The sequence below is a fragment of the Pecten maximus genome, chromosome 4 (genome assembly GCF_902652985.1).
Source record: "Pecten maximus chromosome 4, xPecMax1.1, whole genome shotgun sequence".
Lineage (NCBI taxonomy): Eukaryota > Metazoa > Mollusca > Bivalvia > Pectinida > Pectinidae > Pecten > Pecten maximus.
This window is the reverse complement of record NC_047018.1, coordinates 34,344,949-34,371,964: the sequence shown is the minus strand read 5'-3', so window position 1 is coordinate 34,371,964 and position 27,016 is coordinate 34,344,949. Positions and strand designations below refer to the sequence as shown.

The 27,016-nt window shown below is 36.2% G+C and overlaps 1 protein-coding gene across 1 annotated transcript; it reads right to left on the bottom strand.

Annotated features, from left to right (window-relative positions):
* Positions 1-1,909: 1,909 nt before the first annotated feature.
* On the bottom strand, positions 1,910-26,870 carry LOC117325908 (E3 ubiquitin-protein ligase UHRF1-like). Its single transcript, XM_033882414.1, is given in 18 exon segments — positions 1,910-5,235; positions 5,837-5,872; positions 5,874-5,936; positions 10,242-10,387; positions 10,959-11,067; positions 11,474-11,611; positions 12,062-12,224; positions 14,035-14,141; positions 14,756-14,860; positions 15,972-16,079; positions 16,441-16,564; positions 16,850-17,036; positions 17,439-17,565; positions 18,022-18,238; positions 18,670-19,016; positions 19,956-20,042; positions 23,782-23,943; positions 26,632-26,870. Coding segments are annotated over 18 exon segments (2,529 nt in total). The 5' UTR covers positions 26,785-26,870; the 3' UTR covers positions 1,910-5,085.
* Positions 26,871-27,016: the final 146 nt, after the last annotated feature.

Genomic DNA, 27,016 nt, shown 5'->3' with positions numbered 1-27,016 from the left:
TAAAAAATTATTAAAAAATCGAGGTAATTTTTAAAAAATTATTAAAAAATCGAGGTAATTTAAGTAATTACTTCGATTTTTTAATAACTTTTTAAATCTCGATTTTTCTGAAACAAATATATGGTCGTTAAGTATATTGACCAGTCCATCCAGTAAATATGAAATATGTATGGTAAATTCCATTTTCATTGAGTTAGCCTCCTGTGGACTAGAATACCCAGAGTACCTCCTTCAATACAAGGCTTACAACTTATCAATCAGCCCTCGGAAATATAATGCATGTGTGCCCTATGACACCAACTTCTTCGTTTCAACGTTTACAGGATGGCCCCACTACAATCAAAATTAAATAGCGATACACCTGATGTTAGAGACATCTTACCGGCTTAAAGGTGCTGGCACAATTTCAGTTCATCTTCCTTTGTATGGCTGCTGTATTCAAATAGTTTATTGTCAGGTGTACAAGGAAGCAAAGGTTTGGCACAAAACCCACTATTGCGTTATATCAAATTATGAATCTTCATACAATAGGCTCAACGTCTGTATGCTCATCTGATTCTGCAGCATCTCTGAAGTTGGTTCAAGTCATTTCTGCAGATACTTAGCCGATTACCACTTAATTGAAATATCCGAGTAGGTAAGAATTGAAATATCCGAGTAGGAAAGGTACCTTCATTCCAGCATACTGTTGGCCTTTAGGTCTCTAGTCAAGTCAAATCATTGTTTACGATTTAAACCTATTTGACCTTGAATGAAGGTCAAGGTCATTCATTTGAACAAGCTTGGAAGCCCTTTTTCCAAGTATGCCACATATCAACTCCCTGGTAATTGAAAAGACTAAAAGATTTGAGCCCATTTGACCTTGAATCTAGATTGATGCCAAAACCATCATTTTAACAAAATTGGTAGCCCTTCAAGCATATACTACTGGCACAATATCAAGTTCTTTGGTCTATTAGTTATTAAGTTATTTTAAGATTTTTGCCACCCGTGATCTTGAATGTAAAGTCAAGGTCATTCATTTGGCAGCCCTTCACCCCAGCATACTACCTGCCAAATAGCAAGTCCTGGGCCTCGTGGCTATTGAGAAGTTATTTTTAGATATTAGCATATTTGACCCCTATGGCCCTGAATGTAATTCAACGTCATTCATCCAAGCATGCCACATGCCTGATATCAAATCCCTGGACCCCTTGGTTATGAAAAATAAGTTGTTTAAATGAAAAAGTTAACGCCAGATGGACAATGAACGTTGCACTACGGCATAAGCTCACTTGCCCTTCAGGCAGAGCTAAAAACTGTATGAACTGGGCAGATTTGACTATATACAGCTGTATACCGATCTAATAAGGAACTGTTGCCCTATATTAACAATGTATCATGTTAAGCTTCAGTTGTGTGTACCCTGTGGTCTACTTTATCCTATGGTTCTAGAAATTAACTCAAATGAGTATTCCTGTCTTTTAGGTTAAACATAACAAAGATGTTGTCTTGTAAACAGTATTTTATTGTTCTAAATACTATATGGGAATACAATCATTACTAAATATTAATGTTCTTCAACAGAAATATTGTGTTCATCCCAAACCAAATTTAGAAAATTCAACACGCTTACAAAGTATGAATATCAATGTTTAAATATGAAAATTGTAGTAAATGTTTTAAAATTCATACATGTTGTCAAGATAAAAAAAATATATCTATACAATTTTTATAATGTCTACAAAATTTAAACGGGAAGGAGAGAAATTTAAGCAAATTATTCTCTGATATCACTGCACAACTGAGCCAACACCACAAAACTATTGATAACAATATTGGGTTACCTAAAAATGCAGCCAAACTTTTCATAATTCTGGCTTCATGTGCTCAAAATTAAAATGTACTTTCAGAATATAGCTAGTTTTGGAGTGCTTTTCCATTAGATTCACACCATTTGTGGAACAATATGCCTTTTACAATTATTAAACTGAAGGCTTCTATCTTCAGGACTTTTTTTTTGACTGGATTGGAATGCAGACTTCTTGCTACATTTAGGAACAAAAATGTTGTGCATAGAAAGCAAATTGCACATTTGAATTTCGTTGAATATGAAATAATTTCCATTGGGATTATTACTCGCGACAGAATCTTCAGAAAAAGGCATGAACTTCCTTCAGCAGGACCTTTACATGAATCAATATTTGACAATCACGTTTGACAATCACGATTCTTCCAAAATTTGATTATCTCCCACTAGTAAAAAGAACATTCAAAGTCAAAACAAACCATGACAGTTAATTCTATATAAATCTAGAGTGAAAATGTGGCTTCCTGTGGCCTATTTCAATTTGCTTCCATTGTATATCAGATTCTCTCTAAAGACATTTTTAAACACACATATTATAAGTCATAATTTATAAATCATCAAACCTGATTTCAGACAAGTGAGGTACATGTCTTGCAAGCATTTATCACATATCTTTTTCTTGAAAAATAATTAATACAAGCTTGAAGCTAGTTCAGTCTTTTTTAAATGCATTGCAATCGGATATTAATTTCATAAAACTACTAATTATTCAAGCAAAAATCATTGTACATCTTGCAGAAAAGCATTATTCTTCTTATAAAAAAAAAAATCTAGATACTATGCACAAACACCATGGACAGTTTTTTCTGTACATACATTTCATTCCACATGCTACATTTATTTACAAAGCATTGGATTACAATAAACCTTTCGACTCTGAATCTAAGCATTTTCTAGGACATCAACACAAGCTAAACTTCGAAAAATAGTACAAGTACCTCACATTAGTATATTAAAATAAAGTACAAATAATGGTAAGTATAGGAATAAATCTCAACATTTTGAAATAAAATAAACACGAGCACCAACAACGATGGTAGAAAACTGTACTGAGACAGAACATAGATATACAGTGTACCACAGTACTAACAGATATACCACAGTACTAACAAATACTCACAGACCTACAGCACTAAACTTGACAAGATGCAAATATATTGACCATATCCAACTTATCTATTTATATTCTTTGTAATACCCCATTCCTTGATCTTCATCTTGATTGATTTCCATTAAATCTTAGATTACATTTAAACGATCTTTGTACATATTTATGAAAATGAATAACTGTATTCTTCTGGGCAAAGTTTGAATGTATTCAGACATGAAAGTGGGATAAGAAAACGTTCCTTTCATTGTTTATCATGTTTACTGAGAAGAACAAACACGAAGGAGTCGTATATAATGTATGTATAAAGTGATTAATGAAAATTTATGAATGAGCATTTTCAGGAGAATGTAATGTTTTTGATATGTGACTTTACTGGTTTATAAGTCGATCCATTCATGTATCAGCAAATTAAGTACAAGTACCATGTTCAAAAATAATTCTTGTAATATTAATTAACAAGAAATTAGTCCATATTCACTAACATACTTGTAAGTCGGCTTCATGATTCATTCCATCAGAATGTCTTTGTTGCCTACAGGAGATGAAAGTTACTCAATATTTTAATTCTGGGTTTTTCCTCACAATCCATCATTAGATCTCTGGGTTTTTTTAAACAAAGGAATCAATGGAAATTAAAAACAAGTTTTGAAATTTGGGACGACTTGCGGGTTTGTTTATCCTGTACATAGTCAGAGATATTCTCACAAGTGTGACCGAGACACCAGAGTTAATTCAATGACTGTTCAATGACAAAATCATAATAGTCCTATATATCATAGTATATAATAGGGCTAACTCAGGGATAAAATATCTTCATAAATATTTCATTTAAAAAGAAAACTCAACTTTCTGTATATTTCATTATACAGTACTGTATATCAAGCAGACTCGGAGAATGATAATAGTGTTTAACTGTTGTCAACAAAATCAGTTGACAATTATTATAAACTTGGTGAGCATAAAGTTTATATCAAAATGAGCAAGCATCTTTAAATACATAATTATATTACCTGCTGCAAATTACAGCAACTGTCTCTACAAACTAAACATGACGACGTAGGAAGTAAACCTTGTTTTAGAGAGAGAACTTTACTCTTCTGTACTTACCTAGTACAATAGTATGAAGAAAGAGCAATCATTTTGGCCCAACAAAATTGAGTTCTATAGAAATAGCATAAAGGAAGAGCAATCATTATTGTAATACAGTGCAAAAATAATGTTACTGATAAAATATGTACGCTAACTGTAATCAAATAAGCAGAATTGGAGTAAAATTAATTATATCAAATTCAGACCTAGAGGTAACAGTAAGTTAAAAGAAACAACCCCAGGGAAATCTTCAACAGGTTTAACGGTTTACATGTTTTGGCATACTAGGTCTGTACCGTCATGTTTATACATATCCTGGACTGGACTTGTACCCTAGAGAGGCCACCGTATGTACAGAACTACCAATACCTGACGTTGGATCTCGTTTTCTTCGTAAAGAGGTAACAGGTCAAAGGGATTGTCACAGATATTGTACATAATAGCTGAAAAATTATAGAGGTTACTTAAAGATATTGTAAATATGAACCTCTCACATGATTTGTTAGGAACTAATCCACATTCATACAAAACAGACACACTTATGAGATCTTGGCTTAATGGCACAAGAAGTGATGTAACAAAGATGAATATTTTGACTAGTACTAAATATAAACATTAGCATCATTAGAGGTTTTTCAGGTGAAAATATGCACCAATGTGAAGTATCGGTTGAATTGAGTCATATTCATAACAACCCAAGTTTAATGTTTTGGATTCAATATAAATCTCGGATGCTTAATATTGATTGTGTATCTGAACAGCAGGGGCCTGCAAGTGTGCAGAATATGTTATTAATTTGACTTATTTTATAAAGAAAGCAACGCCGTTTTTAATTCAAATAAAATATTAGCCCATTAACAGTGAACTACTGGATAAATATAGATTTCATATCTCTGTAGACTTCCCAAACCCCCTACCTGGGTCACAGTATATATTTGTTGTTGCTTTTAATGAATCTGACAAGAGTTGAAGTTTTGAGAAATGACAGTATATGTGACAACAGGGACAGACATAATGTAAATGTAAAAGATATGATCTATCTGCCTGCTTCGTAACCAGGGAAGAAATTCTGTAATATTGTCCGAAGGGTTTTGTTCACTTTGAGTTCATCCTCTTCTTGCTTCAGATCAGCTCGACACATGGGACAGTTGTACACCTCTGCTTTGAATGATCTGGTTAAACATGGCTGAAAGACAAAGCAAATAACTGAAGACAACATAGATACTCGCAAGCACTGAATATGAGACAATATACAGACACTCACAAACACTGAATTCATAGTCAACAGGACGACATACAGACACTCACAAACACTGAGTTTATAGTCAACGGGACGACATACAGACACTCATAAACAGAGTTAATAGTCAACGGGACGACATAGGGACACTCATAAACACAGAATTCATAGTCAACGGGACGACATACAGACACTCATAAACACAGGGTTAATAGTCAACGGGACGACATAGGGACACTCATAAACACAGAATTCATAGTCAACAGGACGACATACACTCAAAAACACAGAATTTTTAGTCAACGGGACGACACACAGACACTCATAAACACTGAGCTAATAGTCAACAGTACAGACAGCAAACCAGAATTGAACAAAACTAATATTTTCTTATCCAAATGCACACAATAAATTTAACTTACTTGACAAAACTCAATCCAAACAAATGTTTTTTGTAGACAGTGATTAAAAATTTACCTGTATCCTAATGTAAGAAGCATTCATATAAACTTGAGGCTTACTAGATAAAATTAAATGCACAGCCTACCTTACAAATATTATGGTTGCAGACAGTGGTGACAGGGTTTGAACACAACCTCCTGGCAACAGATACAGTTAAACAGCTCCTCTACTTTTCCTAGAAATTTCTGTAAAAAAGAAACGATTTGCAGAGTCAAAACTGTTCAAAGTCGGCAATTGTCACACATCTTATGTAATTTGTTGGAACTTATCGACATCAAGGAACGAATTGTTTCAGAGAACAGATTAATTATAAATAATGGGCCTGTATCTGGATTTTAAATCAAGTCCAGTTTCCCTGTATACACACAACCCGTAAACAGCAAGGATAATTTTGAGCCAGGGTCTCCTTGTGGTAGTTGGTGACTACTTTATAACAACATACAGAAGACTCATCACAAGCCATCCCAAGCAATTAGGGTAAAGTGCCTTGCCCGTGGACACAACCATCACAGACCGTTTCTCAACTTTCCTGAGAAACACAAACTGCCAAACCATGTAACTTGGATCTTCACCCGAGATTATGTGGCAGGCTATCTGACTATAATATCGCTGCCCCTCCAAAAAATGTTGTAAGGTCTTTGAAGGTTTTATTCTTGCAAGGAGTTACTTTAGTGCAATCAATGACTGCGAAGCTTACCAGCAGCAGCAATTTTTTCTGCATGATTTTGCCATAACATCACTCCTAGACCTCTAATGAATGTACAAACCAAATAGGAAGGGTGTAAGGTGTATACTTTTGGACTTACAAGATCTCCAAAAACTTACCCCAAAAGCTTTATAGTCTTGGATTGGGATGTCCGAGGTACAGTATTAGCGTACGAATACTCGTAAATGGTGAGATTTTATTTAACAGTCCTTCCAGATTGAGATGTTTTATATCACTACCAGAATCTGTACTGACTTTGGTACACTCAAAGGTGTTTATTATACATCAGAAGGGAGATAACTCAAATGCATTTTAATGAGTGGGAACTTTCATGCAGGCGAGGAAAAAAATTCAAGAGACAAGGGCCCAATGGGCCCAAATCGCTCACCTGCAATGCAGTGATCTTTTCATATATGGATCCTGCAGTTATTTGAAAGCATGCTACATGACCAATATAATGTCTCTCGGCACTTCAGCTATTCACTAAAAGTCATTTAAAGATTTAAGCATACTTGATCGACGTGACCTTGAATGTGAGTCAGGGTCATTCATTTGAACAAGTTGGTAGCCCTTCACCCCAGCATGCTACAGACCAAATATCAACTCCCTTGGACGCTTGGTTATTGAGAAGAAGTCGTTTAAAGATTTTAGCCTTTTTGACTCCTGTGACCTTGAATGAAGGTCAAGGTCATTCATTTGAACAAACTTGATAGCCCTTTACCCCAGTATTCTACAGACCCAATAACAACTCCCTGGGACTCTTGGTTATTGAGAAGAAGTCATTTAAAGATTTTAGCCTTTTTGACTCCTGTGACCTTGAATGAAGGTCAAGGTCATTCATTTGAACAAATTTGGTAGCCTTTACCCTAGCATTCTACAGACCCATTATCAACTGCCTGGGACTCTTGGTTATTGAGAAGAAGTCGTTTAAAGATTTCAGCCCTTTGGACTCCTGTGACCTTGAATGAAAGTCAAGGTCATTCATTTGAACAAACTTGGTAGCCCTTCACCCCAGCATGCTACAGACCCAATATCAACTCCCTGGGACTCTTGGTTATTGAGAAGAAGTTGTTTAAAGATTTTAGCCTTTTTGACTCCTGTGACCTTGAATGAAGGTCAAGGCCATTCATTTGAACAAACTTGGGAGCCCTTCACCCCAGCATGCTACAGGCCAAATATTAGGTCTCTTGGACTCTTGGTTATTGAGAAGAAGCCATTTAAAGATTTTAGCCCTTTTGACTCCTGTGACCTTGAATGAAGGTCAAGGTCATTCATTTGAACAAACTTGGTAGCCCTTCACCCCAGCATGCTACAGGCCAAATATTAGGTCTCTGGGACTCTTGGTTATTGAGAAGAAGTCGTTTAAAGATTTTAGCCTTTTTGACTCCTGTGACCTTGAATGAAGGTCAAGGTCATTCATTTGAACAAACTTGGTAGCCCTTAACCCCAGCATGCTACAGACCAAATATCAACTCCCTGGGACTCTAGGTTATTGAGAAGAAGTCGTTTAAATATTTTAGCCTTTTTGACTCCTGTGACCTTGAATGAAGGTCAAGGTCATTCATTTGAACAAACTTGGTAGCCCTTCACCCCAGCATGCTACAGACCCAATATCAACTCCCTGGGTCTCTTGGTTATTGAGAAGAAGTCGTTTAAAGATTTTAGCCTTTTTGACTCCTGTGACCTTGAATGAAGGTCAAGGTAATTCATTTGAACAAACTTGGTAGCCCTTTACACCAGCATGCTACAGGCCAAATATTAGGTCTCTGGGACTCTTGGTTATTGAGAAGAAGTCATTTAAAGATTTTAGCCTTTTTGACTCCTGTGACCTTGAATGAATGTCAAGGTCATTCATTTGAACAAACTTGGTAGCCCTTCACCCCAGCATGCTACAGACCCAATATCAACTCCCTGGGACTCTTGGTTATTTAGAAGAAGTCGTTTAAAGATTTTTAAGCATATTTGACCCCTGTGACCTTGAATGATAGTCAAGGTCATTCATTTGAACAAACTTGGTAGCCCTTCACCCCAGCATGCTACAGACCCAATATCAACTCCCTGGGACTCTTGGTTATTGAGAAGAAGTCGTTTAAAGATTTTAGCCTTTTTGACCCCTGTGACCTTGAATGAAGGTCGACTTTATTCATTTGAACAAACTTGGTAGCCCTTCACCCCAGCATGCTACAGGCCCAATATTAGGTCTCTGGGCCTTTTGGTTATTGAGAAGAAGTTGCTTGAATGGAAAAGTTGACGCCGGACGGACGGCCGGACGGCCAGACGGACGACGCGCCACGGCATAAGCTCACTTGCCCTTCGGGCAGGTGAGCTAAAAATAAAAATGGATTTCAATCAGAAGTTATCATCCCCATTTGGAAACATGGCAGCCATTGGGTGTTGCTTATCCGCATATAACTTACCAGAGTCAGTCCGTTTCCTCTTCCCTTTCCTTTTTTAGCAGATGTGGCACCCGATGACTCCTCCTCCTCAGCTTTCTTGGCCATGGCTTCAAGGTAGCCCGCAGGATACTATAGAAATATATAAACAAATATTACAGATAGTAAATCGGATACTACAGTAATATATAAACAAACACTACAGATAGTAAATCGGATACTACAGTAATATATAAACAAACACTACAGATAGTAAATCGGATACTACAGCCTTCCATTAGAAGGACTCCCTCCTGGGGAGCCAGGTCCTCAGTTAAATACACTTACATTCATTTGTCCAATAATGCTTCAGACCAAATTCAACCAAAATTCATCAAGCTCTTACTCTTACTTTGATCAAATTCCAATTCAAAGTTAATTTTGATGGATGCAGGAAGCTGGATGATGTAAGCACAACAGTACTTCTACTCAGCTGAACTAAAATCATGTCCAAAGACTTGCACAAAGTAATCACAATTAGACGGAACAGTCTGAATAACTAGTAGTTGATATCAAGAAGGGACAGAAGGGTAACTTATTTTGTTTATAGCAGATACAATACAATACAATATTGTTGCCATGGTTATTTATAGTCCAAGTATGACCTAGTCTCACTGACCAACAAACTACTTTAATTACATACCTTGTAAATGCCATCGTAGCGATTGCCTTCCTCTGGGGCATACTTGGAGTGTTTCCTTCCCTTACAGTTACGAACTACACGCACAGGTTTCCCTTTCTTCCATTCTTCCGAGCAGGCACCCTTCTTGCTGTCTATAACGGCATTGCAGTTCTTTGCCAGAGCTCTAAAATAAGGACATGAAAACCATCATCTAGAACTCCAAAACAAACGCAGATGACGCCTCTAAGACAGGAATGTAACACTCCTATGCAAAGAGCAATATAAACTGAATCGGTTGAGGTGTTCTTAGACATTGACTCAGAACAAGACGGGACGGAACAGGAATGGGACAGAAAGACATGCCGCCGCCTCCAAACCACCCATAAAATAGGGCTGGCTGGTAATCACATTAGACGGAACAGTCTGAATATACTAGTAGTTGATGATCAAAGAAGGGAAGCCCGACATTTTTGTGATTTGCAAATTGCAATGTATCAAAAGTGTAATTAACACAATCGTAATTTAACTCAATGTTTCCAGTGTATTAAAAAAAGATTACCACTAAAATATAACATTTTAAAGAAGTAGATATATTTGTTTAATTTCTTACATGCTCACCATGTGTTTATGTCATGATCATTAAGCATTTTATTTATTATAGCTCAGTCTATATAGGCATTAAATTTTACCCTGAACCCCCCCCATTTTTTCACTTTGCTATTTGACATACCTGTCCCCCCTCCTTCGTGAGTAACATGGCATCTTTCCACAGTTTCTTGTTAATTTCGTCCTCTTTGATGAGCTTTAACTGGGCAGAATCTATACTGTATTTTACAACCTTCTGTTTCTTCTCTGGCGTTCCACCTGGTGAAGAATCTGGACAAAAGGACACAGTAAAAATGATTATCTTCTACAAGACAATGCGACAAATTAGTCCCCCACCAAATATGCCTAAAATGGTCAACTGTTTTTCTTTGTTCTTTGATGCAGCTCTAAGTGACATGCTGATGATACACGAGACATTGTTAATACGAGGTGACAAGTTTTGTTTGATAGAAGGGCCTGGACAAGATAAAGTGCAGGCCACACAGACAGACACAACACAAACCTATTGCCCCCCCCCCCCCCCCCCCCACCCCCTTTTCCAGTTCCCAGTGGAGGACTGAAATTGAAATTTTCTGGGTGTTTTTATAGGTTTTTTTTGGTAATACATTTAGTAATAAAGAATTCAAATTTATCTGTAAGTGTGAAACAAACACTAAGGAATCTTTGACAACTGCTCATCTCAACAAGTACAGTGATTTAGTTTGTAAATATTGTTATGTAGAGAAATGCATATTATTTATGTGCAAAGGTTTTTCAAATTCGAATAAAATGCAAAAGACCAAAAGCCTAGAAAAGTTTATGAAGATTTCTGGTATTACAGTTCACCATTACGTTAACTTACCAGAGTCAGTCCGTTTCCTCTTCCCTTTTCCTTTTTTAGCAGATGTGGCACCCGATGACTCCTCCTCCTCAGCTTTCTTGGCCATGGCTTCAAGGTAGCCCGCAGGATACTATAGAAATATATAAACAAATATTACAGATAGTAAATCGGATACTACAGTAATATATAAACAAACACTACAGATAGTAAATCGGATACTACAGTAATATATAAACAAACACTACAGATAGTAAATCGGATACTACAGCCTTCCATTAGAAGGACTCCCTCCTGGGGAGCCAGGTCCTCAGTTAAATACACTTACATTCATTTGTCCAATAATGCTTCAGACCAAATTCAACCAAAATTCATCAAGCTCTTACTCTTACTTTGATCAAATTCCAATTCAAAGTTAATTTTGATGGATGCAGGAAGCTGGATGATGTAAGCACAACAGTACTTCTACTCAGCTGAACTAAAATCATGTCCAAAGACTTGCACAAATACAAACTTAAATACAGGAAATATCAGCTTACCTGCATTTCAAGGCCAAGTTCTTCAATACGTTTCTTGCCTGCTTTGGTCCAGGGAGCTGGCGTGGGGTCATCCCTCTTCAACAAGTATCTCCAGACCAAGAAACCAGACTTTCCTTTCTCTGGCCAGTATTTGGATATCTACAGAAAAAAAAAGTTTTTGAAGTATGATGGTACTGTAAAATAATAAAAAAAATTTTTGCAAGACACTTTTTACCAGTTAAACAACCCGTAAAAGAGATTTTGGATAAATACTGAAATACAATGAATAACCTTAAGATTTCTTAAAAAAAAAAAAAATTTAACCGAGGCAAAAACAACTACATAAAAACGATTGTAAAGTATACAAGTTCCAAAGAGGTCAGTTAAAATCAGAAATTTACAATGGACAACACAACGTAATAACTCAAATTGTGGTGGGCATATAAAAATGGGAAATATCTAGTTTCCCTATCCCAGAGACATACGGACAGAAGGGTAACTTATTTTGTTTATAGCAGATACAATACAAATACAATATTGTTGCCATGGTTATTTATAGTCCAAGTATGACCTAGTCTCACTGACCAACAAACTACTTTAATTACATACCTTGTAAATGCCATCGTAGCGATTGCCTTCCTCTGGGGCATACTTGGAGTGTTTCCTTCCCTTACAGTTACGAACTACACGCACAGGTTTCCCTTTCTTCCATTCTTCCGAGCAGGCACCCTTCTTGCTGTCTATAACGGCATTGCAGTTCTTTGCCAGAGCTCTAAAATAAGGACATGAAAACCATCATCTAGAACTCCAAAACAAACGCAGATGACGCCTCTAAGACAGGAATGTAACACTCCTATGCAAAGAACAATATAAACTGAATCGGTTGAGGTGTTCTTAGACATTGACTCAGAACACAACGGGACGGAACAGGAATGGGACAGAAAGACATGCCGCCGCCTCCAAACCACCCATAAAATAGGGCTGGCTGGCATAAAAATCATCTAGAACTCATGCACAGGAGAGCACTAGTTTCAGATGGCTTACTGATAGGAGCTAAGCCTCTTCATTTTGACACATTCAATGATTAACGTTACTATGAGAATGTCAAAGGATCAGATGGGCTTGATTAACTTTCGTCTCTAAGCCCCAGTCACCAGTAAACCTGAGGTCATAATATACCCGTTCATGTCCACAATAGACAAATACAGTATTTGTAATTGGTAATCATGTAACCAAACAAATTTAAACTTTGTGACCTGGCATCTTCGTCAGCAATCTTGACTTTTAACCATATACAGAGGAGCCCACTTATTTGCATATCGGTTATTTGAATATCCCGCTTATTTGCATAAAATTCTCAGGTCCCGTTTTTTTTCTTCTTTATCTTTGTATTTCAATCCCGTGTATTTGCATCGACTAAAACACCGACTCCCGCTTATATGCATATAAAATTTTTTAAAAAAATCGAAAAATTTTAATTGATTTTAGAGTATTTTTGTGATTTTCCTGTAATAAAAGTTTTATGAAATGTGGTTTAACTTACATTATTGATTCGACACGATGTACAACGTTATCTTATCATTGGTTCACACTTCGTCATTACAGGTTACGTTCGATGCATCGATATCAACATTGTTATTATTTAGACCATATCAGTAGCAATGTGCAGAAGAATTACGGAATAAAATATCTATATGCCTCATCTTTTGATGAGATTTGTTTATTTATTATAGCATCGATCCAAACCTCTGTTTTGTGCACTTGAACACTCGCTGAGGCAGGTTGCGATCGCCATGATTGTTTTCTTGGCGCGTTGCATTGTGGGGGCATATGTGTAATGAACGACAACTCTTTCTGTGTGTGCGCCATTTTCCAAAACAAACCCAAACGACAATACACATGTCACGGTCATTTAAGACAGTCTATTGCTTCAGCAGTTCATCATCTATGATCAAACAACTAATATACTCATAGCAGGAACACAACGCATCTCGAGACGATAATGAATGTTAATTGAAACGATGACATTGTACATCATAGTGGCAACCCACGCGTGTATGACCGATATCGGACCCAGAGACTCGGAGTGACAAGTAGTAAACGATGAAGTGTATGCAAATATTTGTACATTTACAAAGAATAACAACCCATGTATTTCGTATTTACTCTTATATTTTAAATAATGTATTTTTTTAAAAATATATATTTAATGCAAATAACGTAAACAATCATATAGCGCCCATTTTGAGTACCTACCTGACGATCTACATGTGCCAAAACCCAACTCCGCCTATACGAATACTCCGGTTATTTGCATATTTTGTCATGGAAAAAGGGCTATGCAAATAAGCGGGTTGCTCTGTATGTCTTTTTGTTTGATTCTGACAAATGCTGTAAAATGGCAGCCATATAGTAATGACAGGTCAAATTCTATTTTGATCAAGTTTAAACTCATACTCGGGGGGTCAAATGTCCGAAAGGCAAACTCATAAAAGATATTTTGGTTCTGAACATCTATATATAGTAGAGCAATGACAATAAACCTTTCCAGATAAGTATAATACATATATCATGATACCTACTTATTCATCCGTGTCAGAACCTGGTCACATGACTGTTCTGCTGTACGTTTGTTTCCTGACAGGTCACGCCCTCCACTTCCTGTGTAAGTAAATTGTTCTCCGTCGTCCTGTAACACAATAAATTTTGCTATCTTAATGAAATCAACCTACACGACTCAGAGTTTCTAATAATCTTCATCTTTTGCTTTAATGAAAATTTAATGAAAATTTGTTTAAAATAATTTTCCAATTCATTCTCACACAATAAGGTTCATATAGCATAAGCAGTGGCAGGGGGTGATAATTAGGAGCCAACTCTTGACAGGGGGTGATAATTAGGAGCCAACTCTTGACAGGGGGTGATAATTAGGTGCCAACTCTATCAGTACCAATGCAAAGGGTAGTGTATTTTTTCTAATTTTTTGACTGCAAAATTTTGCTGAAATCTTTATGACATTAGGCCGTGTGATTGCATTGTATAAAGACCAAACTGTTCATTCACATGTCATGCCAGAAGAAGAAGTGTTATATGCCATGAGGAGTCTAAGAGTACCTCCATGTTCTGCCTCTATATTCAGGAAATCTACATAAGATCATATGTAATACTAGCCTGTGAGTTTGTAAACCATGTTTTCATACCTTATTTTCATTATATCATTAAAATGATACAGGTATCAAAGTCATGATACAAGAAAATGAGAGACTACTTTTTCTCGTTAAATAGCAAGAGCAGAACCCATACCTTATCATCTTCATAGCCTCCAGACAAAACTATAGAAAATGCCCCAGCATCCTCGCGTCCATGGATACCGGCCACATGTGGTCTGTGTACTCCAGCCTCACTCACCTGATCATGTACAAAAGAAGGTAGATTTATATTTCTGATAAACTGTTAAAATCTATAAACCTCGAGTAAAGCTTTCTGTCTCTAACTTCAAGAGTGGTACAGATAACTATGTGATATGTCATCCGTGATACAACTATATTGCGATGTGCAATAAATCTTATATTGATAATAGCCTACAACAATCAAAATTCATGTATTGTAAATTCCAAATTATTTTCGATTCATTAATATATGTTTTATTTAAATAAGAACTCATGCAAACCACACAGTTGTTGATAAGTTACAAGGATACAATTCCAACCCCCTCTTGTAAGGAAGGTCTGTATGAAGTTTGAGCTTCATAAGCCCAAAGGAAACTTGAGTTAGGGCATGGAAAGTAATTTTCTATTTTTAGTAACAGTGACCTTGACCTTAGATCATTGGGTCTGAAAAGCAATCCCATCCAAGCCCCTTTGGTAAGGAAGGTCTGTATGAATTTTGATAAGCCTAAGGAAACTCGTTATGGTATGGAAACTGATTTTCTATTTTTAGTAAGTGACCTTCGGGTCTGAAAAGTAATCTCATGCAAGCACTTTCGGTAAGGAAGGTCTGTATGAAGTTTGGGTCTGATCAGCGCAAGGAGAGTTCAGTTATCATAGGGAAACCTCTTGTACGGATGCCGCTGCTGCCGACATTGTGATCTCTCTATGTCTCCTGCTTTCACAGGCAACACATGGTTTCATTGTGAAAAAGACTTCAAGAGAATACTGAAATATTTTCTTGGGTTATCAAGACAGGTGGTGAATGCAGGATCTGAGATTGAATATTGATTTTGGAGCAGGTTCATTTAATCAATCAGCTTCATGTGTATGTCCTGTCTTCATGCTACTGGCTTAAAATCATTATCAGACACCCTATTGAGGGACAGGTTAGCAGCCATCAGGTTTAGAGTTCAGAGTTCACAATTCTCAAGAGTGTGGACCCTTAAAACCCTAAACAAGATTAAATGTCAGGCTGAAGGATATGGAAATGTTTAGATTGGTTTTTCATAAACTGTAACACACATTTTGTATCAAAATTTGCCTTTTTATTTGAAACATGACTTTTAATGTTAGAATAATTCTGTGTTTACCTGAACTCTGAACTTCCACAAAGTGCCGACCTCTACTCCAGGAATAGACCCAAAATGGTTTGCTGGAACAACTGTGCATACATTCTGTCGGCCCACACAAGCCATTCCCTGAAATAGCAAAATCCCTCATTGTTAGAATTTTCTGTTTTTCCACCGATATCTGCAAGGAATTCAAGTCCTGGGCATGTATGTGTTGTAAATAACTACACTATAGAAAATGGGTAAGTACAGGTCCAACAAAGTATTTTCCATACAGTTATATGAAAATTCCTGATGGGTTTCAAATAAATCCATTGGTAAAATTATGACAAAGTTTGAAGTGTTTGTTACTGCATGTAACTAAAATCTCAACCATTTCTTGACATGTAAACATTTCCAGTACAACCGTACCTTATCAGTTCTGATGTAAGTCTGCTGATATAAGATTTTTGAAGACCGATAAAACAAAAAAATCTTGATTAAACCTTACCCTGCCCCAGTCACGACTTGTTGAGTTGGTTGATGATGCCATCTTGGCTTTCTTTTTGCTTTCCTTTAACTTCTCGCCTGCTTTTACAATGGCGTCACTGTCTGTTTTACAATCGGGACAGTACCTTTGATCAATGCATACAAAAAGTATCTTTATCAAACAATTTATTAGGTTACGGTAAAAAAATTATTAGAATATCTTCAATCATTCCCCGCAGACCAATACAAATTAAAATTGTTAAATTGATGGTAAAAATCTATTGTCAAGCACAGGGTAGAAAAAATAAGTAAATCTCCTAAAATCGACTGCAATGAGTCAAGATTTTATCTTATAAACCATATCAATGAGCACGAAACAGCTTTACTTTCCTCTTACCCCATTTTTGAATTAGTCCTAATTAAAAGCGTACCATTCGTCGTCCTCGGGGATACTATCAAGTGGAGGATTCATACACTGGAGGTGATAGGCCTGGTCACATTCGTCACAGAGTACCTGTTTGTCTGGATCGTTCTTACCGCCACACACACAACAAGCACAGTGTTTACACTTTCTCCGCGGGTTGTCCATACAATGACTACAATCAGGCTTGTTCTGTCCTGAAGGTAAACATTGTTAGAGTAATTAATTCTGATGTTGAAGCCAAGAAATACCGCTACTGTTTGAATCCTAAACAATAAATAACATCAGGTCCTAACGAGAAAATGCTACGAATCAACATTTATCAAACAATTGAACATAATAATAATAATAACAAAAATGGTTTTTCTGATTAATCAATGATAGGCTTTTTACCTCTGACTATCACTAAATCAATGGTATTCAGTGGTAGATCATGGTTCGACTATAGCATGCATAGTGTTAGGAGCAATGGAGATTAACAGCAGATTTACAAATTATTAAAACATTACACACAACATTTCCCCCAATTTTGGTAATTTTTTATGAATATTTTTTTAACAATAAAGACTTGTAATTCCCAATAGCACTGTTTTACTTACGTTTGACTGGCGATTGTGATGGATCTTTAGCAACATCATCCATATTCAGTTGTGTACCAGGTTTTTCAATTTCGAATATTTCATTCAAAAACAGAATGCTACAGTCATCAAGTGGCATCAGGTCAGGGCCTGGTGTGGACAAGAAAACATATATATCATAACAGTGAGCTTCTATGCTAACACAGGTGTTCGAAGATTGCAAGAATGCTAGTAAAAGGTATTTATATATAAATTTTTGTTGTGGGAATCCTGTTTTTTTCCTGTCTATAAATTTGGGGCCAAATACAGGCCCCATCCCTAATTGATCCTTAAATCTGGTATTCTCTTACATGACGGTATGGAATCAAGCAATCTGTTAGTCCCATTTACACTTTCGCTTCCAAATTTCTGTAAGTGGCAATTTCCCAAAATGGCCAAGACTGAATCATTACACTAAAATGATTGAGCTAATTACAGCTTTTACATATACTAATTCTATAGCCAGTGGCGTGGATGCACCATTTTATCATTACGTTAATATTTTTGAGTACATAAAAAAAAACTTTGTACAAAATACAACAGCTTGCCTAAACACTCAGACTCACCCAATGAATACAGTTGCTAATAGTTTCTTGATTGTTCGCGTATTCTGTTTTTTCGTGACGATTGCATCGTACCAGAAGCCACGCTGGTCTGGATCGTCGACATTGAAATTGATCATAACTTTTTGTCCTTCTTTAACGTCTGAAAATGTCCTAACTGTCTTTGCACGTGGGCGGATTCTTCCACATGTCAGTTCTTCTGCATCTGTGTCTTCATACCTGGAAAACAAATATTATATTTTAAAACATTGTCATTGTAATAATCAACTAAATTTGAACACGTTAAGTATTTCACTTTTTTTCTTCTTCAAATTTGCAGTTTTCTGATTACTTAAGTTTCTGAGGTATTATGTTTATTTAACAAGCCTCAAGGTACATCCAGTCAAAGAAACATATGACAAACTGCATCAAAATATTCTTTCTGACAATTTCATAAAGCTAAGGATATATGATTAATAGCATAGTAAGGTATAGTGGCATTATATATTTGTACTAAATTCTGATAATTCAACCATAAATTTCACATCACAAAATAGCCAGAAAATGTTCAGACCATCCTATAAACAAAATGGCCAGAAAGTTTTCAGACCATGCTATAAACAAATGTAATTCTTCAATACCTCAGCTTTAAGTAGACAAGTTTTACTTACCCTTCAAAAACAACATGATAAACAAAACTATCATTTAAATTGTCAATTTCCTCAAACTTTTTGTCTGTTTTCACTTTGTCTGATATTTCAGTATCACAATCTATCTCCATGGAATTAGCACCACTGTCAGTGTTGTCATGACTACCGCCAGTTTTATCACTAGATTCTGTAAGCTTCCCACTCGTAGATTTATTGTTATTGTTTTCAATTCCACTCAATGTATCGTCATTATTATTTGGTTCTGCTACTTTTCCCGCCTTTTTCCCAGTGTCTACCACAATTTTCACAATTTTGGCCTCGAACCACGCTCCAACAGATGTGTCTCTTGCATCAATGATGTCTCCAACCTAGAAATAACATCAGAAAATCAGTTTAAAATTGCAGGCCTTACACATTAATACTTTATACAATCAAGCATGAAATATAAAAAAATTTTATCAATCTAATTGATGATAAACAGTAAAACTGATTCTGACTATAACATGAACATTTTCTAGAACTACTAAGATTTACAACAGACCCAAAATAGATTAAATGAACCAGGATTTTTCTACACTGTATTTGCATAGGGCCTTTTTGTCTAATTTTGGGAAGAAAATCAGTGATTTGGGAAAGATTCTTTAAGGAGTAAACTGCAAATTTTGTGAATTTGGCTTAAATATGAAATATATTTAATTGGGAATCGGGCTCTTTGACGGGCCAAAAAAAAAACCTCAGAAAAAGCCTTGTGTAACCTCTCAATTTAAAATTGCAATGACACATGACACCAAATTTCTTCTTATTTTGGTGCATGTTTTTGTAGATAAAAATTTCCTTTCTATTCATGATTGATAAATAATTGATCCCTTGATTGTCTCAGATATTGTGATTATCAATTATGAACATCAAAATGAATATTAATTGAGAACCGATTATCATCTATGGTGCTAACTTGTAATCAGAATCAGATACATTAACATGAAAATTATATCAGTCAAAGTGTGGTCACTTACTTTGCCCAAAGAAAGACAATTGATTATAGGCAAACAGTAAAACAATTTGTTTATATGGGAGTTACACAAGAACGGATTCAGTTAAAGGTTGATATTTAGGATGTCATAACTAGAATGCAGGTTTGTGGCATGTCATACAAATTTCCACTTCCTTCTGTAAACTACAAAGCCTGATAGACACCTGTTAAATTTGTCTACTACTACACATAATGTTTCAGAATTGTAATAGAATGCTATCTCCATCAGATATAGAAGCCTTTTTTGTAGTTCACTCATGATTTCTTGAGACCTCACCTTGTATGTAGAATGTAATTCTCCATTTTCCATACACTCTGCCTCTTCTTTTGATGTTGTAGCGACCACTGGCTCTGGGGTCAAAGGCTACAACCAAATCATTTACCTTTAGTTAACTTGTGAACAGTATATTGACTTTGAATGGGTGAGATTTAGGTATCATACCATTTTTTTATTTGCTGAAAGCCACATTGAGTTCTCAGTATGTCCTGTTATACAGGAAATCCCATCAACTTTCTCCCAAACCCTGAAATTCTCCCATAGCACTTCTGATCCAGATTTATCCCTGCAGTATTAATTTTTCAAGAATCCAGAACAGTATAAATTCCCTGTTTGTTAACAAAGTTAAGATAACTTGGATGTATGACAACATGAATCATTAACTTGAATTTGCTTGTTTATATCATCATAAAATATATTTGGTTTGGTTTCGGTTTGGTTTATTTTATAACGTCCTATTTACAGCTAAGGTCATTTAAGGATGGCCTCCCGTGCGTGCGACATGCATGCCTGTGGTGAGTGTGTATGTGTGTTTTGGGAGGCTGAGTATGTTTGTGTTAAGTCTCCTTGTGATAGGCAGGAACTTTTGCCGATTTATAGTGCTACCTCACTGAAGCATACCGCCGAAGACATCCAGCAGCACACCCCACCCGGTCACATTATACTGACAACGGGCGAACCAGTCGTCCCACTCCTTGTATGCTGAGCGCCAAGAAGGAGCAGCAACTACCATTTTTAAAAACTCTGGTATGTCCTGGCCAGGGGACAGAACCCAAAGCCTTCCTCACAGGGGCGAACGCTCAACTAAAGGCCAAATGTGAGGCATTGTCAAGGGAGACGTTAGGAAGAAGAAAGTTGTTAAGAAAGAAGAGAAAAGATAAGATCCCAAATTTAGTTGCCTTTTACGATCATGCAATGGGGGCAGCAGTACAATTCTTACGCCCTACCTGCAGGGCAGATATTTGATTTAGAGTCATAAATAAAATTTGATAAAACAGGACCATCTATCTCCTCATTCAGCCAATGTCAAATCAAATATCAAATACCGTATTTAAGAATATTGACAAATTTTCATCTACATATCATTACTCACAACAAATTATGTATCAATATCTATCTTGCAATAAGCCCAGAGATACAACACAAAAGTAAGAGAAGGGTGATGAAGCAACATTTAATATTTTTACTGAACTGCAACAGACACACCATGATGCAGTGATCACCACAGGCTGTTTTAGTATGGAGCAGCGCCATAGTAAAATGTCTACCCGCCATAGTAAAATCGTGTAGCGCCATAGTAAAAAAAAATCTGCCCCGCCGATCTTCATATTCAAAACTCTGTTAACCCGTGGTGAGCCCCAGATACCGCCGACTGTGTAGTGTTTTACTGACTGCACAGGTAAGAGCTCGAGGCCAGTTAATTACCTTTTGACACTTCATTCAATGACCTGGACGTCCAATACCCCGACGAATTAACAGATGTAATTATATCAATCATACCAATATTAATTGATGGCTTAATTGATCATAGGGCCACGAACCGCGTGTTTGTGTTTTGACAGCGGTCGATCAGTGTCGAATAAAGGCTTAAATGCAGGGGTCGACATTAACTTTTTTCTGCACTTGTCCCTTCGGACAAGTGATAAGATAAATTCACTTGTCCGAATGAAATAATCACTTGTCTTACATGTGTTTCTACTTTCCATCTGTTATGTGTAAACAGCGAGATGATTTATTATAAAGTAGAAGTAAGCACTGCAAGCCATAATTTCGACTCATAATAATTACTAACAACAATAAAACAGCAAGAAAGTATTATTACAAGTTATTTAAGTTTTACTAAACCATCCTTTTTTTACCTAAAAGCAGATGAATGAAGTACTTTAAAATAGTTAACTTTCATGAAGAACTGTTGGACTAAACTATAAAAAACTTACTACTGTGAAAACATTAAAACATGTCACCGTTTTCTAGGGCACGGCAGTCTGCTTCATCTGTAGCCTCCTTAATTATATCAAAACGGATTCATTTTTATTACGATTCCAGCAGACGGTATCTGTCGTAGTATCAATGCTCTCACATGTACAGCATGCGCATGCGTTTCAAACATACTAGTGATACCGATTACATGGTTTCGAGAGCCCTCGGAAGTCTACCATCATTTCTATGTACTGTAGTTCCGAATGAAGCTTTAATAAGCATGATCAACTCACTTCCGTTCGATGGTTAACACAATGTAAAGGAGTTTTTACTCATTTTACAGTGAGTATTGAATCAGTTTTGACTTCAGAATATAACATAAATAAAACACAATGACAGATTTGTTGCTTGTCCCGTCGGACAAGTACTTTAATGATTTCACTTGTCCGACATCAATTTCGTCTGGTACCGGACAATCGGACAAGCGTTAATGTCGACCCCTGAAATGGCTTCGACAATTAAAGTAAAACGCATATATGACCCCGATTACTTTATAACACACGTGACATGGATGTTGCGTTTGTGAAGAAATGAGGAGTTTGCAAAACGAAAGTAACATGAACTGTAGAACAAAAAGACCGATGATTATAATTTTATTCTGTAATCATGGAGCGACAACTAAAGCAGCAGTCTATTGAATCATTTTTCGAGAATTCGCCGAAACGACAGAAGGCTTAGCCCGGTCTGTTCACCGACAAAGTCAAAACACAGATCGTCATTTTTACCGACTGAATGAAGAAATATTTATGGCTAAAGTACCACGAAGATGAAGGTAAGTTATTTAGGTGTCAAATGGTTACTAAAATGTATTTTGTATAATATAAATATCTTACATGTCATAATAAAAAATATAATTTTTGAATTATTTTTCAAAATGTTATTGGCTAGTTTGTATATTTAATGTAAACAAACTTAATAGTTGATATTTGGTAAAAAATGTATTATTTCCAAATTTCACATTAGTGACTAATATATACTGACTTTGTTTAATCATAAAACCAAAAATTAAAATTAATTCTTTTTCAATATTTTCAGTTATTAGGTCCAAGTATTTACCTAGAGTGAAAGTTTCATGTTTAAACATTTCATTAATTTATTTTTATTAACTTTGAATGTTTCATTTGATTTGTAGGCATGTTTTAAAAACAGGACAGCAGACCTATATATGGACACAGATCAGAAAAAGAAATATCACCATCACCACATTGTTTGATCCTGAGGACAATGAAGTGTGAAGTTGGGCTGTAAGAAAATGGACAATTTGTGTGTGAAAATGACTGACAATTGTGACATTGGAAATCATATTATATTAGTGCTGTGACATTACATATTGTTATTGTGTTTAGTGTGATATCATAGTGTTTATTATTTTAAGAAACTTCAGCTTTGGAAGTGTATCAGTAACATTGAATTGGTAATCTTAAAGAGATATAGAGAGAGACCATGAGTTTGAGAAAGTCTGAGTTGGTAAAGAGAATGAAGAACGAGCAATGTATTTATTTAAGGATGTACAAATATGGATGAGTCAGAGATTGGTAAATGCTGTATTTATTTTTCTTACATATTGAATAAATAAATTCATATTACCAGGATTAAAATAGTTTATCATTATTTCTGAAAACAATTTCTAAGGGGATATAACTACTGTACAATAAATCATCTCCCTAAAAATGAAAAGGGACATAACTCATGTAAACAAATTATCTCCCTTTAATTAATTAATATTGTCCCCGCAGGTTCCTCCATAGTAAAATCTGAAGCCATGGTGATCCCTGATGATGGATTGGAGAACTACCAGGCACTGGTTTCTAACCTGATAAATATACAGTACAATAAGATCATATACCCTTTTGTTTTCCTTGTCCGAGGCTGAACTCTCTTCACCACCGCTATTGTAGCCATTGACTGTAGGTGTGGCTTTGTCAGTTGGGGCATCCTGTCTTACCAAGATCTGTATCAGGTCGTTCAGACCAACATTGTAGTCAAACAGTGAATGACCATCTGTCAACTAGAGAAAAAAAAACACATGAATTTAATGATGAACATGAACAGCCTGTTAACTTATATGAGATCAAATATGTATCTGTGGATATTAACAGTACTATATCAAACAAACAAAATTATCTCATACATAATTTTACTCCAATAATATTAGAGGTTTACACGACAGGAAACTTTTGACAGGCTGTCATGTAAACTCTAATCACCACTGCACGTAGAACCTGTTGATGTGACACCTCTAATTAAAATCGCTTAAAAGTTATAATAACTCACATTTTATATGATGTGACTTGCATAAATTTTCTATTAAGCTATGCTAAATAAACACAGTTAACATATTGTGTCCATATCTATATCCAAAATCAGTGATTATTAGCCCCTCTTATCGTTTAAGCGTTGGTTCCATTTTTATATATACAGACATACTTAATTTGGCTGTGACCTCTCAAGGTTATTTCCGGTTTGGAGTTGAAATAGACCAACAAATGAAATGCTTTGAAATTATTCCGTTGCTGTTTTATTTATATTCCGTATTTTATAATAAACGGAAAAGCAAAGTTGTTTTAGTGAGCCAGTATTTGAATACAGTAGGTTGCAAGTGAATTATTGTGGATTTAATTATATTTAAGAGGTGTCCATATCATCAACAGTTTGTGCATAAATGGATTAATACTAGATGGTTTATAACACTTTTTATGTCACGCCCAAGAATCAGGGCGCTGGCAACTACAAGAAACATACGCTGATGGGATATGAGGTCACAATATCCACCAATGTAATCAGGTGGAATAAGACCTCATATACGTATAGGAGTAACATAATTTATATATCTTGTTTCAGGAAACTAATTTTGGAGCAAAGTGGTTGTAAATCAACTTTTAGTAAGTTTACAGGGATGTGGTTTTTTTTTAACTCATTCTTTAATGGGGAAAAAAAACAAGCTACAATCACAGAGGCTTGGCACGATTTTCCAAATGATAGTCTATATATATATGTATATAGTATCAAGGGTAGTAACTACAAAGAGGGGGAAGACGAACGTATTTAAAAAAAAAAAAATTTGTCGTATTCTGCGGGTCAAAAATCTTAGTGACACATACATTACCTTAAAGAAAAATGTTTTATCTTTCCAATGAGTGTTCGATGAACAAAATTGGCCAAGTATTATCCAAGTTATGACCTGACGAATTCGGAAATAGATGCTGAAATGGCTAGGTCGGAATCTCCCTGTCCGGTTGAATAGTCGCCTCGCCTCTAATGGGTACCTCAATAACCATTCAGAAATCGAAAAATCGACGCTTGCAGCAGTATACAGTAACCATAACTATGTCAATATAGGATGTCGGTTGGTTATGTTATCACCGAGCTTACCGTCTTCAAAAAGAACCGCCATCTTTCCCTAACCTTTCGTGACTTTGTTAAGGTCGTTATAGTGGTGGTACAGTCAAGAAGCGTTCCGAATGAAGGGAGAGATGGCGGTTCTTATTGAAGACGGTAAGCTCAGTGATGTAATATGGAATTGGCTACGGCACATGACGGATAACATAACCAACCGACATCCTATATTGACATAGTTATGGTTACTGTATACCGCTGCAAGCGTCGATTTTTCGATTTCTGAATGGTTATTGAGGTACCCATTAGAGGCGAGGTGACTATTCAACCGGACAGGGAGATTCCGACCTAGCCATTTCAGCATCTATTTCCGAATTCGTCAGGTCATAACTTGGATAATACTTGGCCAATTTTGTTCATCGAACACTCATTGGAAAGATAAAACATTTCTCTTTAAGGTAATGTATGTGTCACTAAGATTTTTGACCCGCAGAAGACGACAATTTTTTTTTTTTTAAATACGTTCGTCTTCCCCCTCTTTGTAGTTACTACCCTTGATACTATATACATATATATATAGACTATCATTTGGAAAATCGTGCCAAGCCCCTGTGGCTACAATGTCTTTCTTTTTATCATTCTTTTCATTAAGAAATTCTACTTGATAACTGTATTTGATTATTGTGTAATTTCTCCCATCACCAGTAATCCTAATTCATTTGTAAAAGCACTAAACCCTTCTAAATACTTTATAGTAAAATATATTTCATCATCATACGACCATGTGTGTATCAGGCAAACTTAGGATTTCTTGTGTCTACCAAATCCACAAATCGTGGCCAGTCAGATTGTTGGAAGGGACACACCTCCAGATCAATAGAATACATGATTTTTTCTCGTTAGCTATGTTGCAGGTTTTACTTGTACATAGTGATATGGTCGCCTTCTAGCTTCGCGCTAGGATGGATTTCCCTTTAACTCAGTCGGTAGAGCGGCGGCCATTAAGCCGAGGGTCGCTGGTTCGATCCCTGGTGGAGGCAAACTGCTCTCTTTCCTCTCACAGCTCTATAGTGATTGACTAACAAGCATTACATTTACTGGGCACTTCCCCCTCTCACTGTTACAATAGCCCGCATGATATATTTATTAGGATAATACCCTTGTTATGCGAGCGGCAAGTTTGTTTACATATATGCATGGCCCAAACTTTATTAACTTCAGATTAATCTTTGATTTAGCAACATCAATTATGAGAATTGATGCACCAATTAATCAGTTGCGATTAATTAGCAATGTGAAAACAGAACTGGCAGAACTACTTCTGTCGGTTTACTTCGGTATAATATGCATTTAAGCCTACCTGTTTCCCTCTGTAAAACAAGCGTTGACGATCAGTAGGTGCATCGAACTTTTCAACAAGTCGCTCTCGCAAATCTTCGATTTTCGTCAACTTCGACAAGTTGTCAACTTGCATAGAAATCTTCCCATCGAAGCTTCTGACTTGAATCCACATTGTTCAGATTCGGAGATCAAACAAATGTAAGATGTCCGTCGGACTGCAACGCATCAGTCAAAACAAGGGTACATGTGTTTGTGTGGCGGGAAAATAGCGGGGTGTTCCCGCGGTATTTCGGAACAATTCAAGTATCGAAAAGGTATAGTAAATACCCGATGAGTTCCGAAATGCAGGAAGTTGCCAACGACGCGACCTTGTAGCCTTGACCCTTGTTGACCTTTAAACAGCA